Below are 15,953 nucleotides of genomic sequence, written 5' to 3' on the forward strand. Positions count from 1 at the left end.
GTTTCAGTGATGTATGTCATGATTTAGGATTTCCTGTATATTACTGTCTGTGAGAATTAGTGTCCACGTGGGCAAGCTTATGAGAGTTAAGAGTGAAAGGGAAGATACAGGCATCAGAGACAGCCACCAGCAGAGAAATATGCCCTGGATTATGGCAGAGCATTAGCTCACACAAGTGCCAGGTGCTTCACAGCACCCACTAGATACAGTGCTCCTCCTGGCCAGGGTGCCAGCTTCCCTCAGGTTCACACCCCTGAATCATGGCAGAAAAAAACATCTTCCTTTTAGCATCAGTAGCAATTTCTTGTCATTTGTGCTTTAAAAAATTTAACCCAAAAGGTTCTAGAGTTGCTTCTTATGAAGGAATCCTTAGTAGAAAAGAAGCCCTTGTGGTTTAGTCAGGTGCCAGAGAACAGTCTTGGACTAGGGCTTGGTCTTTCTCTTAGAAGGGTATGAAGTCATTCAAACATGTTTATTTGAGTGTAAAGGAAATGTAACCAGCACAAGTGTGTACTGTGCTGGTCCCATGCCACAGGGACATGGCCAGGTTGCCTCTGGCTGTCCCTCCACATTTGTTTCTCCAGTCTATGGATGGCAGAAAGCAGCTCCTAGAAAAGCCAGGCAGGACTTTCTGAGTGCTTCCCACCTGTTTAGCCAAGCTATTTGATTTTTTTTTTCTGGCTAATAGATAAATGTATTCTTCTTTAAAATTAATGTGACGCTAAACAACGGTATTATAAATCTACTCTCTACAAGGATGTAGGAGCAAGTCATTTTTAAGAGTGTGGTTTTTGCACTAACAGTGCCACAGGCACAAGATTTTCATATGCAGAGAACAAAACATTGCAACAGGCAGCTTAGAAAGCCTTGAGTCTGAAAAAAATTTATACTGGAGTATAAAAAGACACTTTCAGTTTACCTGATATATCAGTTTATCCACATTTCCTCTAACAGAGAAAGAAAAATTACAGGTACATGATGAGCTGGCTGAAAACCCTTTAGCCAGCAAGTAATTGTACCCCAATGGAGACGAATGTCCCTGTTGCCAGTGTGTCTCACAGTTGATGTGGCTGTGTGGGGTAGCATGGTCTTAGTGATTTATGGAGCTTTCAAGAAGGTGTCATTGCTGTGGCAATTAATGTATACTCCCTCCTGCAGTGTATGAAAATTGCTCCTGGAAATTAGATAATACTCTTCATTTTCTTTGCAGTTTTTCAAGTCTAGGTGTGTTGACATAGCTGCCATGACAAATCAGGTGACCTTGCATACCAGAAGCACCTGGGACTCACCTCCAGTTGCATCTCTATGCAGCTACAGAAAAGGAATGTCTGCCAAAAAAGACTACACATAATCACACTGTCTGACAAGATGAACCTTTTCCACTTGATTGTGGCAATTTACAGGGGTGGGTTCTTCTAGGACAAGAACACCATTAGAATGATGTGAATGCTGTGCAGGAAATAGTGCAGATGTTTACAAGACGTATATCTTGAGATCAGGATAAAACCCACTGAGTCTGACAAAGGGGAACTGGAAATCTTAAATCCTTGTCAGCTCATCCTTCCTTTGCTAATTTACACCTTTAAATTTGCTGAGAGCTCAACACTGGAAGCAAAAACTACAAATTCAGTAGAAACTCTGGTGGCTTTTGCACATGACTGGTTTTCAGTAAATGAACTGATTACCAAGAGAACTAACAATTCCCCTGTCCCTGTCACTGGTAGCAGCTATACCAGCAGGTGCTATGGTATTTGTAGGTTGAATTCAATACATGATTTTTAGGGTCAGTAAGGAAAAGTTATCCTAAAATAACATCCCCATGGAATTACTAGAAACAGCAAAAACTGTCAATAACAACTTTGTTTTGTTTTCCAGAATAATTTCAGTGGAGCTGCCTGAAGATGCAAGGCAGGTTGGCATTCAGTTCAGATGGTGGCAGCCTTATCACTCTTCTCAAGGCGAGGATGTGTGGGCAATCGATGAAATCATCATGACCTCTGTGCTTTTCAACAGCATCAGTCTGGACTTCACCAACCTGGTTGAAGTCACACAGTCTCTGGGATTCTACCTGGGAAATGTTCAGCCCTACTGTGGGCATGACTGGACTCTCTGGTGAGAAATATGTATTCTTTCCTGTTCTACTTTTGTTTTCCTTGTCTATTCATCCTGCTAAGTGACTGCTGCAAATGCATTTTTCTGGCAGATATTCAGAGTAATAATGTGTCTCATCCTCACATTGTGGACAGAAATACAGTCACTAATCTCATTGCAATTAGCAGTAAGCTTTTCACCTCACTGCATAGATTTATGTTTGATGGGAACATTGAATGTAGCATTCTTTTTCCATGAAATATTTAAAGAATATCCTAATATCATACATGTTTCATAATCTTCACTTAAAATCCAGGCAGGGTAATATGGATATGCAGGTAATGAAATAATCTCTTATATACAGACTCTGAATATTTTGTTAGTGATGCTCAGATCTGTGTACATAGCCATTATATTGTAATGCAGAAAGCAAAGGCAGCAGAATATAGGCAGAATGACATTATCCATTTGTAGTTGCTTTGTCTGGTATTATATACACTTAGTCATTTGCACTGTGATCAGCATTATGACATATTGCAATTAAGCCTCAAACACGCTTTTCTAAATGTGTATTTAGAAACAAAATCAAGAAAACATCACACCCCTCAAAGGAAATAAAGGCAAGAGAAGCAAGAGAAGCAAAAGAAGGGGAAAACAAAGGAAAAAATTGTTAGAATTGCATAAAAAAAACCTTTTTATACTAAAACATGAACATGCTTCACAAAAAAATTCTGGAGCACTTGAGTGTAACATTTGGAATTAATACAAGAGAAGCTCAGTTTAATCTGTGTGTTTTGATGAAAACCAAATAACAGTTTTATGCTAGTCTGATCAACCTATAAACCCAGTATAGTTTTAATTGGCATAGATATATTGCTTTGGAGAAAGTACAATCACAGTAATTATAGAAAACCTGAAGAAAATAAAATAATGTTAGCATCCCCATGGACACTCAGAGAAACACTGCTGGAATTTTATTAACAGGTATCTCTGATATGATCTGATTTGACTTTCTGATCATCTGTCAAACTAAAAGGAGTTGGCTTAGCGGCAGGAACAATACCAAATATGTTCTAGCACTGATAATGAGGCAGTAGAAGCTCCATTAACCACTTTAATAAGGACAAGGAAGGTACTCGCTGCTCATTAAAATGAAACAACATGTTAGGGCTCAAACTGTTTGCATCTTCCTCATCAAAGAGTTGGAATGAAAGCCTTTTAATGACATTGTTTTCCCTCTGTACTTTTAAGACCAATTTATCATGGGGAGGAGGGTAGATAAGATAGCAGAGGTTCCTCTCTTTTCTTCCCATGACTCTAAATCAGAATCAAAATAATAAATGCTAAGCTAAATTCTCCTTCCCATATGGAGATGGATTAGGATTTGAACTGCTCAGTCACAGTAGAAACATTGAACTTCCCATGCATCAAATAAAGAATCAAAACCTTCCTCATTATTTATATCTAAGTATTTTTCATTATCACTGGAAAACATGAACTCTATCCTTCACTGACCTTGCTTCCCTCAAGGGAAATTTTTAAACTTACACAAAGTCTGTACAAATGGTTGCTAGTTAAATTAATTATGGTTGGGTTTTCCCAGCTGTGAGTCCATTTGGTTCTCATTTTCTAACTCATGAGTTTCTAACTCATACACAGATCTTGCAGTAGCACTGACACCATCCTCTTGAGAACAGTCTGACAACAGCTTTTTCATTAGTACAACTGTGGGAAATACACTATCAATCACTTTACAGGGTGTCATCCCCAGGCCCATTTTCACATAATTGCTTTTAATTGTCTGTTAGGCCTCCATTTCTGCTTTAGAACCTGTAAACCTGAAACATTTATCCTTAAAATTGGAAAAAACTGAGGAGGGAAATTTTATTTTTTTTTAAGAGGCAGGTTGTTATTTTCCATACCTGACTTCATTAAAAAAAAAAAAAAAAAGAAAAGTTTTCTGATAAGCATATGTTTTGATCAAAGGTGATTTTTGAGTATTTTCATGGTCTATGTCTGAACAGTCATTTTATTTGATTGCCGTCATCATCATTTGGTTTCAGAATAGATTCTTAACTTTATTACATCAAATGTGTTTGTTGTACTGAAAAGACTCTGGAACACTTTAAAATGAAGTATTTGATGATATACATTAATTCATCACTTCTTCAAAATGCTCATATTCAGGCAAAGTTTTGAACCAAATGTCTCTTGAGTGCTACAGCCTATATACAGCCACTTGCTGAAATTAGTTTAAATATTGATAAGGCTGCTAACACTTTATATATATATATATAATTTCTATATATTCACCTGGACACAAATAAAGCAGCTTTATATAAATAAACTGTCTTCAGTCAGATGCTTCATAACAGCATTATGATTTAACTCAGTGTAGCAAACATTAGTGTCCCACTGTCCCTGGAGAAGCCTGGGGGAAGACTGTAAACCTGCCTTGTCATGAACCATCTTTATGGAGCAATGTCCTACATCAGCTTGGTAGTTTACCAGTGTCTTAAATGTTTTGTCATTTAGAGTAATTGTAACTCTGTAACATGAAGAAAGTTTCTGTCGGGTAATCAGCTTAATATATTAATGATGTTAATACATTTAGGAATTATGTAGCAAAGTAGGTATGATGTGATGCAAAAAGGCACAAACATCCCCTGCTTTTGATGGAAGCAAAGCTGTGTCTGGTGCGAGAGCTGAGCCGTCGTGTCAATATTTTCAGTCAATGCAGCTTTACAAAACAAGCTGCATCCATGTGGCTTTTCAGTATTCCTAAAAGTACCAGCCTTGAATATATGGTAACTCTGGGGATCTCAGAGCAGTTTGGAGCAATGCAGGTTGGCTGACATTGACTGTGATACCGTTCCCAGAAGTACCAATTAGTTGGCAGTGCTTGGAGGGAGAGTGATTGTTCTGAGGGCACCTGTGGGTATTGTGTTCCTGTGCCTCCGCAGGTCTAATTATACACGTGCCAGAAACCCACTCACAGCAACAAATTTATACAAAAATGGAGCCTCTGCATTCTCATTTCTGAAGACTTTTTAGTTAATTATTGTTACACCAGGGACATTACTTCATCTTTTACAAAATCCAGAAAGGTATTCCAGCTGTGTGGCTCTCAGAACAAAGAAAATATTTGGTAGTCCAGCAAAAGAGCATACCTCTAACCACGTACATCTGGAGAGCAAAGAAGTGACAAGTCAGGTGGAGCCCACAACTTTAATGCTACTTGTGTTCAGCTGGAGGCAAAATGTGGATGATAAAGGACTTTATGTACCTGTAATATGATTTCCTTCCCTTAAAAGAGCTTCCTATAGAGCATCACATATTGTCTGCATCTCAACACTAGCTTACATTTTCGTATTTGTTTAATAAGCATTTTAAAGAGCTGGTTTGACTCTTTAATATACTGTGTACAATATCTACTGGCTAAGCTATTAAATTAAAATGAATACTGAATTTAAAATATTTTAATCATGACCTGGATGCTAACAGAAAGAAAGTATTTGCGTTTAAGACTCTTTTTTTCTCATTTTATTTAGTAGTATTGAATAAAGGGAATTTTTGTGAAGACAAGAACAAAATGTAACATTTAATTCTTTGCCCCTTTTTTCACTACAAGCCCCTACATGTCTTCTATTACTTTAGGAATAACAGCTCCTGGGCAGATGTTTCATAAATGGTTGAGTTTCAACTCCTTTATTCTATTCAGATAAGCTTTAGGTAACTGTGATGTGCTGCTATGCCCAGGTTTTTGTGTGCAATGCCAAATCCTCTTCCAAAGCAGTGCTACACATAACTTTCAGCTGATTACACTGCACATGTTTGACTGCTACCTGAAGAGCCTGGATGTATTGGCACAGATTTCCCAGGGCTTTAGCCTATGTCAGATCAAATCAGCATTAGCTTTTGAATTTGTGGATTTTTTTGTAATTTTATAAAATACAAGATAAAATTTAGAAGAAAAATAAATTCAGGACTTATCCAGACAAGTTCTTCTGAGATGAATTCAGATCTAATCACGAAGGCACAAACCATAGTTTTCCAGCTGGACTGCTGATGAGTGTATGTGATATTCTCTGCTCAGATGAAAATTACCCTTCCTATTGAGAAGAAAAACTGACAACACCAGCTGGAAGGCCAAACAGGTCAGATACAGTTTTCCAAGACAACTTACTGCCCTCCAGTCCAGTTGTCCATGACAGTGCCCTTGTGCCCTCGCAGTGAAGGGAGTGTCCATCCACAGTCACTTCGGACTGCTGAGTGACAAGACAAAATGAAAAATTTCGTATAATGTCATGAACTGGATCATCCTTTAGGAAATCAAGTCACAAAAAGTAAGGTCAGAGAATAGAAAGCAGCCTGGATCTTAACTTACGCCAAGTAACAGAAATTTAATAATGACAAAACTAATGTCAGCTTTCAGTAATTTCTTGTACAGCTTTAAGGTAGAATGCTGACATTTATGGCTTAAGTGCTCTCTCTGGAAAGGACTCTATAGAAAACAATGTAGGTCAATGAATTAATTTAAAAGAGTCCTAAGCGACACTGACTTGTTGTATTCCTTGTCCTCATACTCACTTTGTCGTGACCTTGAATTTTACAGGAGTAGAAGCTAATATGTTCTACTGTATTGTGTTTAAAGACTAGGATTCCTTATTTAAGATAATAAACTGTAGCTTACTCAATCATAAGAGCAACCTTGAAACAGATTATTCTCTTCATCACCACTGTATTGAACGTAGGTTTTTTTTCCATGATGATTTGCAGTGGTTTTCTTTAAAAAGAGCCAATCTCTTTCCTCAATTGTTCACATTTAAGAATAGTCTTAGAAAATATTGAAGCTGAAAAGACTACAGTACTTCTGAATACACTAAGTGAACATCTCAAACTAAGGAGAGGGAGGCAATTTTCATTCTATGTGAACTTTCATTAAAATACCCTGTTTTGAAGGCTAGTGAGCAGGATTCAAAGTTTAAGTTGTTATTACTTCCTCCTTATGCCTGTTGCATTTGAGGTTTTGAATTTGGTTGTTTCCTTTTTCTTTTGAATAGTGCGTAGAAGAAAAACCTGCATTTGAAATGAAATAACCTTGGAATTTTAGACTATAAATTGTATTACTGTATATGTGATAACTGGGTACCTTGCAACATACATATATATGTGTGTGTTCCAAATATTACTATTGTTCTCCAATCCACTGGAAAATACAACTCTTATATCAGTATATCCCACAGAAAAGAAGCCAAGAATAGAAGATTAATTCTGAAACTCAGTCAAGAGTCAGTGAATGAATTGCATATAGGATCACTTGAAAATCAATTAAATGAACAGTCTATGTAATAAGAGTGTTTTAAACAGAGTATCTTAACTGCCCAGTATTAGAATGAAATTACAGCTCTGACTGTGGCCTGACCTTAAGCAATGGACACTCCAGGGAATGAACTTTATTTATGTTGTTTTTTCCTTATGTTGCCCTTTGCTAGATCCTAACTTGATCCTTAATACAAAGAGCATATAGTAAGAACTAACAGAATAATTCAGTGTTTCTCATTCAGGGATGCATCAAGGCCATCTGGGTAATTTGCAGGAGTACCAGCAGAAAGATCCTCCTGTGAATGGTCTCAGCCCACATACCAATCTACAAAATGAAGAGGCACCACTGTATTTAACCCATAGCTATTCATAATGCTCTTTTTTGAATTCTTTTGAGGATCCCTCCTGATTCTTTCCTTACATCTCTCAGTTTCACAGGAGACTCAAAGCTAGCCTCTAGCATGCGCTACGTGGAGACCCAGTCTATGCAGATTGGAGCTTCGTATATGATACAGTTCAACTTGGTGATGGGCTGTGGTCAGGCCTTTACTCCTCACATGGACAACCAGGTGAAACTGGAGTATTCCACCAACCATGGCCTCACGTGGCATCTTGTTCAGGCGGTGAGTGAGGATGTTTGTCTTCCATAAACTCTGCTTTATACAAAGATAGTCTGAAATATACTTTTGCCATTGAACAAAGAAAGATGTTTTCCTTTTTCACCTTTCATTAAAGAAATGCTCAGTTGTAATCAGTCAAAATTACTTAAAGAGGTATTTAGACTGTTCCTCATAATATTTGGAAGAAAGGTATCCGAAAGCCTGAAATACAAAATCGTAACAGGAATGGACCAAGGCTGAGAAAAAAATTGGGCCAGTCAGAGCTACAGGGTAATGGCTGAGATCTTTCCTGTGCTATTGCTTTGTTTTTCTAAGCAAAAGGCATCTACTGTTTCCTGGAATTTAAATGGATAGAAATTCTTTCTGCCCTTGTGCACAGCCATTTGGTAAATGGAAAGCACATTCCTTCAGGGGATTGTAATGCAGAGCCTTTCATCTCTCAGCCCTGGTTCAAGCACAGTCCAGGGCTGTAATGACCGGCTGTTTCCCCCACTCTGCTCCAAGTGCAAATAGCAGCCCTGGCTGCTCTTTCCCCGGTGGCTCAGTGCTGTCTCAGCACAATGTGAGCAGCACATTTGGCCATAGTTCATGCTCTTGTTTTCCCTCTTAGATAGAAAGCTGGACTTTCCCTGGCCTCGGGGTGAACTAACCAAGGCCCTTTGGCTGCCTCTGAGCAGGTTCAGAGCGTGTCAGGGAACTTGTCCCACTGCCTTTTCACTGCCTGCTCTGCAGGCTCACCCAAGGATTTGTATGTCAAGTTCCACCTTCTATGGACAATTATAGCTTTGCCTGGTTGCCTTTGCCATGTTGTGTTTTGCCACATTTACTTTGGTGGGCATAATAAAGAAATGGCAATAAATGAATTTTTAAACTTTGGAAATCCAAATAATGGTTTCTTACCTTAAACAGAATCCAGAGGAAAGCTATAAATCATACATTTCAATCACTGTTCATGTCTTATATACCTAGCAGGCATCATCATGGTGTCCAAGAATAGTTCCCAGCAGTGGGTGTTTGGGGTTTGTGTTTGCCATCAGTGGAAGATACATTGCCCTCAGATTTTAGTGCCCCCTTCCTTGCTCAGTAGAGCTGAGTTCAGAGAGAACAAGCAGCCAAATCATTTTTCTCACACCACCCATGTTGCTGTGATAAAAGAGTATTTGTAGTGTATTTCAAGGGCATAATCTGGCAAATAAACAAAACGCTAATTAATTAAAATGTTTGAAAATTTTGTTTGCTTTGCAAGCACTGATCAGATCTTGTTTTCTACAATCATTTAGGGGAGATGAATCAAGAAAACATGTTTGAAAATTGCTAGAAAGGAAACTAAGCCTTTAGAAAATCTACTAAAAACAACAACAAAAAAACCAAAATAGGGTCTCAGATCTTCATTTAATACTCTAAGACATTTGAGCATTAAATTTCTCTGTAAAATACTATATATTCTGCCCTTCTTCATATTTAATACATAACTATTACTTTATAATTTAACTATATATATTCTTAATTGTCGTAACTTCTGTAGAGATTCACTGCTTTATTATTAGTTTCAGAACAAAGTAGGCTACTTGCATGAACAGGTGTCTGTTCTCTAGTCTGATAACCCTTCATGGGGGTGAGCACAGCAGTGACCAGCAAAATACTCGTGGGCATTGGGGATTGTCAGGAGAAGCTGTGCTGTGGCAGGAAGGGGCAGAAGGGACTCTCTATTGGTGGCTAGAAGAGGATCATGCAGGTTGATAGTAATTTCCAAGTATTTTATTAATACCTCATAGGCCAATTTTTGGGGTGCTGTTCTGGCAAAATATAAATAAATTAATGGTATATTGCAAAAAATGAAGAAACATTGGAAGGGCAGTGATAAATAGCAGTAAGAAGCTGGGATAATGGACTTCATTTATATTTAATATTAAAAGGCTGTGACAATGATCATATTTTCTGAATTTAAAAAAAAAAATGGAATTTGGGAAACAGACCTCAACAGGAATCTGAGTTAAATGCAGAAATAGTCCTGGAAGCAGGAGGGAAGAATTCACACTGCTTGCTGTAGGTGTCAAAGCTAACACGGGTGCAGAGCTTGGGAAGGGCCTACAGACACAACTTCTGCAGGCTGTGGCTGGATCCTCTGGTGTGGCTCTGTCTGTTCCTCCTGCTGCTCCCCACTGCAGGTGGAGGGTGTGGGGCCAGCCAGCATGCCCAGGCAAAGCCTCCCTAGCAAGTCTCTAAAATGACCTTTATGATAGTCTGGAGGTCACTTTCATAGACTTTCTCCATAGTGGTCTTGTAGCTCTACTTCATAGTGCATGGTGGATGCTGGGGTGAAGACAGTAAAAAACAAAGAGATGGACATTCCTTGTGGAGGAAAGCACAACATTGCCAGTCATGAATGCTAAACTCTTTAAACAGATTTGTATGGCTTTCTTCCACCCTCAATTGTACTACTAGTTTTCTGAGAAATTTCTCCACATCATGCCAGGATTTTTCTTTTCTGGGTCTTTCACTCTTGTGACTTTTCTTGTCTTTCACTAGATCCAGACAAGCTCCTGGTTCTGTGAATGTTTGACCCTTGTTTTTGTTCCCAATTATTCCTCAATATTAAATCTGGTTTTGAAATGTTTTATTTTAAGGAATGTCTTCCCAGTATGCCGAGCTGCCAGGAGTTTACATCAGCAAGTATTTACCACTCCAGTGAATTTACTCAGTGGAGGAGAATCACTGTTCTTTTACCACAGAAGACTTGGTAAGCATTTCTTTCCTGTCTAATTTTTTTTTTTTTTTTTTTTTTGGGAGGGGGTGGTGCAAACAATTTGTCACATCAATTGCTGTGACAAAGATCAAGTGCTCCACAGATCATACTCAAGCCAATAGGTGGGGTGGCAGGGCTGACCCAGTCACAGGTATTTCCCATAAAATGCATTCCTTACATAATTAGAGAATGAAATGTTGTTGAAGTCAACAGAATCTATTGTTCAGGATTGCTTTTAATACATACTCTGACTCTCCTAGTAAAGTTCAGACTTTTAAAAAAAAATGGCACTTGTCTATAAATGCCCTGTTGGAGGAAGGCTTTATTTGGATTGGTAATTTTTATTTTTCACATTCCTTATTGTTAACATCTTCAGACCAAAGCCTTGTATAAACAATAACTAATGATTCATTTCTTGGAATTTTTAAACTGTTGCTTCTTTTTATAGCGTGTCTTAAAAAATAACATTCTCTCCTGCAAAAAAAAAGAGAAACAAAAATTATCAGAAAGCCTTTTAATCTTGTTGTAATCAAACTTGATTTGCCTCCCCTAAAATTTTCATTTATTAACTAAACTGTTTCTTTCATTGTTTATTTTTAAATCTTTATTATAACATACAAATAAAAAGTTGTCATAAATCCCAATAATCTTCAGGGCATCCTTCATTTGAGAATTTAATTATTGCAATTAGAGTTACATTTTGATTATGTTTGACCTGAATCCAACACAGCAATTGCAATGAGAGCTTGTTCAGATTAAGTCATCATTGTATTTCCCCATCCTTCATCATTATTTTTTTGCACTCTGCATGGCCTCAACAGCCTATTTCCATCAGTCACAGCACAATGATACCTTCTTTCAACACACTGGCCCTTTTGCCCTTTTTACTGTACAGCCAATATTCAGAATTTCCTATATCTAGGCAAAACATCAAAGGCAAATATTGAATCCTTAGAACATATCATATCAGATAATACCAAATGGTGCAACTAAGTCTGCAAATAACTGCTTTGTAGTTTGGTTATAATGTACTAAATCTTACATGCCATCAGTGCCACCATCTGCAAAATCTGTGGTTCACATAGGCACTTAGGAGTTTAAAATCATCTACATTTTTTTGGGTTACACTCTAAAGCGGGCTGTTATTCCTAATTTATAAAATATATACTGTACTCAAAGTTAATATACACTGTGTATTTGATTATGATACCAATGTTGTGCCCCTCTTTTTCTTTAGGATCTACTAATTTTTCTCAGCATATGAGGTGACAGAAGCATATAATTCCATTTTAATTTAAGAGACTGTGGGGAGAAATTATGATGAAGTAATAGCCGGGTTCCTGTTCTGTGCTGTGCACAAATCATAAATATTTCACACTCTGTCTTGTATCTGAAGGGATTCCCGTCTGTTAGCAGAGTTTTGTTTGTAATTAAGGTACAAATTACCACTGAAAATTTCTTTGCTCTTCATAGAACACATTTTCTGTGTTGTGCTGTGCTATGGTGTTACCAGGGTGAAGAGCAAGGGTGGTTGCATGTTCCCCACCAAACACAATCCAGCACACCACATGAATCTCTCTCATGACTTTCCCCTCTTTCTAACATTCCTTTCCACCACCAAGATCAGGGTAAGGGCTCAACAAAGCTCCTTTGGTTTGAGATTGGGAGGGGATTTTAGGAGTTTTTAGAGCAGGCTTGTTAAAAACCTGGGCATTTTTGGTGACAATTTGATGTGCAGCTCTCTGCTGCCAGCCCAGCCACACGGAGAACATTGTTCCAGGTGGCTGCTGGTGAATATGCTCTGCAGGGCTCCTTTTTGGAGTGCCTCCCTCCTTCTCCTATCCCTTCCCCACCTGCACCCACTGCAAACACCACACAGAGGCCAAACCTTAGTGATGGCCAGGGAGAAGCAGGGAGCCAGGTCTTCTGCCTTCCCAAAACTGGGGTGAAGGGGAGAGATCTCTGGACTTTCCTTCTGTTTCAACCACACAAGACAAAGGCTGTCAAATACACAGCCTGCCCTGTGCTTACTGCACAGGGAAACAAACCACCTAAAGGAGGTCTCAGGAATGTCTCGTTAGCCTTGTTCTGGCCCTTGGTGGCCTTGGCATGCCCTCACACCCCTGCTCAGCCCTGCTGTGACTGCTGCAGCTTTTATCCCTGGATGCACAGCTCTCAGGTGAGGCTTTGCACCCTGGGCGTGTGGCTGGGGCACTGTGCTCACACAGCTGGAAAATTGTTCGTAACAGCACCTATTTCTCCTGTAAAACTTCCTGGATGTGCTGGTATTTCTGCAGATCTGCAGATGTTCTGCACCTAGCAAGCATGAGTTTACAAGGTCCCCATGTTATGTGAGATTTGGGCTGGTAGAAAATCTGCTGTAAGATCGAGACTTGTATTGAGGAAATGTAATGTAAGCACCTGCTTGCTGAAATTGTATTATACTTGAACTGAACATTTCTCCACTGATGAAAATTAATTTCAGTTTTATGCAAGGCATTTACATATGAACAGGCTTTAATGAGATACAAGCAGCTGTCAGTTGCTGACTTCATAAACAAATCAACACCTAATGACTGAATGAGAGCTTCAGGATAATTGGGTAAATGTAATTATGGTAACTCAGAAGGTAGCAAATATAATTTTATCAGCCACAAATTTGCATTAGATCATTAAGGCTTTTAATATCAGGAGGGAAGGCAGTGATTTTATTTTAACTCACATATCTGAAAAAATTTTATAACAGAACATTTCACTCGCTGTACTTCTGGGACATGATTTCCTTGTACTTATGTAAAATGTCACACAACAAAAATGACTTTTATTTGACATCAACCTCACTTAGATATAATGTCATTAGAGAGCCAGATTGTTTTCCAATAGGTAGCATTTTAAAAATGGAGAAATTATGAGGAACTAGGGAAGTTTATTTTGCTTGTAAGAAATGCCTTCATAGCTCCTCAGTGCTGCACTTCCCATTTCAATAGATGTCCAAATGGTGACTGTCCAGAAAACCAGTGTTTTATCACTGAGAATGCAGCTGACACTCATCTCCTTATTCTCTTTCCTTAATTAACATGGCTTTTTAAAATGGTTGATTACCATTTTTAGCAGCATAATCCTCTTAAGCTGTAGTTACCTTGAGATGCAGAGCAGCCTGGGAAAGCTTTCAAAACCAGTGATCAGGACTGATTTTCCAGTAGCATTGCTTTTCTGATTGTCAGTTCAGCCTAACACACATTATCCCTCAGCCAGGAGGAATCTGAATCCATCGAGTTTTCCCTGTGTGACAGTGGCATTGCTTCCCACAGGACCCCTGGCAGCAGGCTGGGTGGGAAGGTGAGGGCAGCCCCTTGTTCCTTGCAGCTTGGGCAAAGGGATTCCCCGGATTCCCGTGGTGGCAAAGCCATCTCCAGGGGAGAGTGTCTGTCTGCAGATAAAAATAACTCCTCCTGACTGGGGTGTGCTCCCTGGGACTGTCCCCAGCCTCCAGCTGCTGCACACACCTGCATTTGGGCCACATGTTCATCTCCAGGCAATAATGAGCCTCCTGCCTTTCTCCCCTCCCCTCAAATGAGAGAAACAAATCTCCTGCAATCCCTGCATTTGTCTGGGGCAACTTCTAAGTGATGAGTGGAGCTGAACTTAGCTTGACGTGCAGCCAACATCTGGAACTGAGGAGGCAAATGGAGCTTGCACCTGTCAGGGTGGCAGTCCCCTGCAGCAGGAATGGGACAATTAGAAACTCCAGGGAAACATTTTGGTTAAGTGAAACCCACATGATCCCCAGCAAAGGGCTGTCAGCTCTGTGCCTTGCCATGCATGCCCAGCCCTGGAACAGCCCCAAAGCAGAGCTGCACTGGGATCTTCTCAGCTGGGCTCCCCTGGGCACAGAGGTGTCCTCTGCCCTGGCACAGGGCTGGGCTCTGTGGTGAGCCTTGTGCCCTGATCCAGCCCTGATGCACCTGCACAGCCCAGCCACCCTTCAGGCTCATTTGCACCTCTCAGCAATGCCAGCAATGCCACACCAAGCTCTTTGTAGAGCTCTTTTGGGGGGCACCACCACTTGTTGGGCACCATGAGACTTTCATGGCATGGTGAAATTGCCTCTGTATCACTATAAATCTTCCCCATGACACAGTTTTACTGTGCTGGGAGTTCACAGGGGGTGTGTTTGCCTGCTCTAACACCATTCTTTGGTTTCTGTATTGTCATTTTCCTCAGCACACATTAGAGTTAAAACACCAGTCATTACGGCTTTTTCCAGAGCCTACAGCCTCTGTCAGGGCTCTCTGTGGTGCCATTGATGTGAACAGGAACCTCAGCACCAAAGTGATGTGCTGACTTCAGAGCACTCCAGAAATAAACAGTAAATAATTGCAGTCAATATTGACTGCCCATTGTGCCTACACAAGCTTAGGAAGTCCTTCGTGTGCTGATTACTGGCATTGTACACTTTTAATGGATAATTCATAGCCCTTGTAATGTAACCCATCGATACATTATATCCTGAGGGAGTATTTAATCTGCAGATTTGCCCCTGCAGATTAACTCCGAGTGCTGTAAAAATGCTTACAGTATTTGCAATATCAAACAGATACTTAAAACAGGCAACAAGGGTAATTTCAATTAAAAATCAAGCCCTTGGGCATCTTCACTTGTTTTTAAAGAAATTCAAAACTGGTATTTTAAAAATTTATCCACGCATGTACCAAACTTCTCATATGTGCCAGAGTGGCTAATTGCTCTGCCACTCTGTCCACTTCACTTGCACAGGCCTGCTCTATTCGTTTTTTCACTTCCATACGTGTGAGCAGGTGGCTCAGCCACCTTTACAATATTCATTTTAATAAGTCTTATTCTACATAAATTATTGGGGGTGGGGAAATGGCTTTGTATCTCAAAGTAGAGTAACAGCATTATATCCTGTGCCATCATAAAGTAACCATATGGCTCAGAAACAAGCTAGAAAAGAAGCTTCTAATAGGAACTGCCTGCTGCTCATCCTCAGCACCCCCAACCAGCCCTTGGCCAGATACAGGCTTGTCCCATTTTAAAACTGGATTTTTAATTCTCTTCAGTCACCCTTGCTTTCCCTGTCCTACCCCTCCACAGCAATGCAATCCAGCCTCATTCCCCCCTTTTCCACCACCACCCCTTTTTACCCCTTA

At 39.7% G+C, this 15,953-nt stretch overlaps 1 protein-coding gene across 2 annotated transcripts in view; it reads left to right on the forward strand.

Moving 5' to 3' along the window:
• RELN (reelin) overlaps positions 1-15,953 on the forward strand; it is a 274,669-nt gene that overhangs the window by 181,452 nt on the left and 77,264 nt on the right. For both annotated transcript variants that reach the window (XM_088165846.1, XM_014869033.2), the window contains exons 20-22: positions 1,876-2,112; positions 7,847-8,039; positions 10,664-10,776. In XM_088165846.1, coding sequence (XP_088021972.1) covers positions 1,876-2,112; positions 7,847-8,039; positions 10,664-10,776 — 543 coding nt within the window. The remainder of the gene's footprint in view (positions 1-1,875; positions 2,113-7,846; positions 8,040-10,663; positions 10,777-15,953) is intronic.

The sequence above is a fragment of the Sturnus vulgaris genome, chromosome 5 (assembly GCF_052056855.1).
Source record: "Sturnus vulgaris isolate bStuVul1 chromosome 5, bStuVul1.hap1, whole genome shotgun sequence".
In the NCBI taxonomy this organism is placed as follows: domain Eukaryota; kingdom Metazoa; phylum Chordata; class Aves; order Passeriformes; family Sturnidae; genus Sturnus; species Sturnus vulgaris.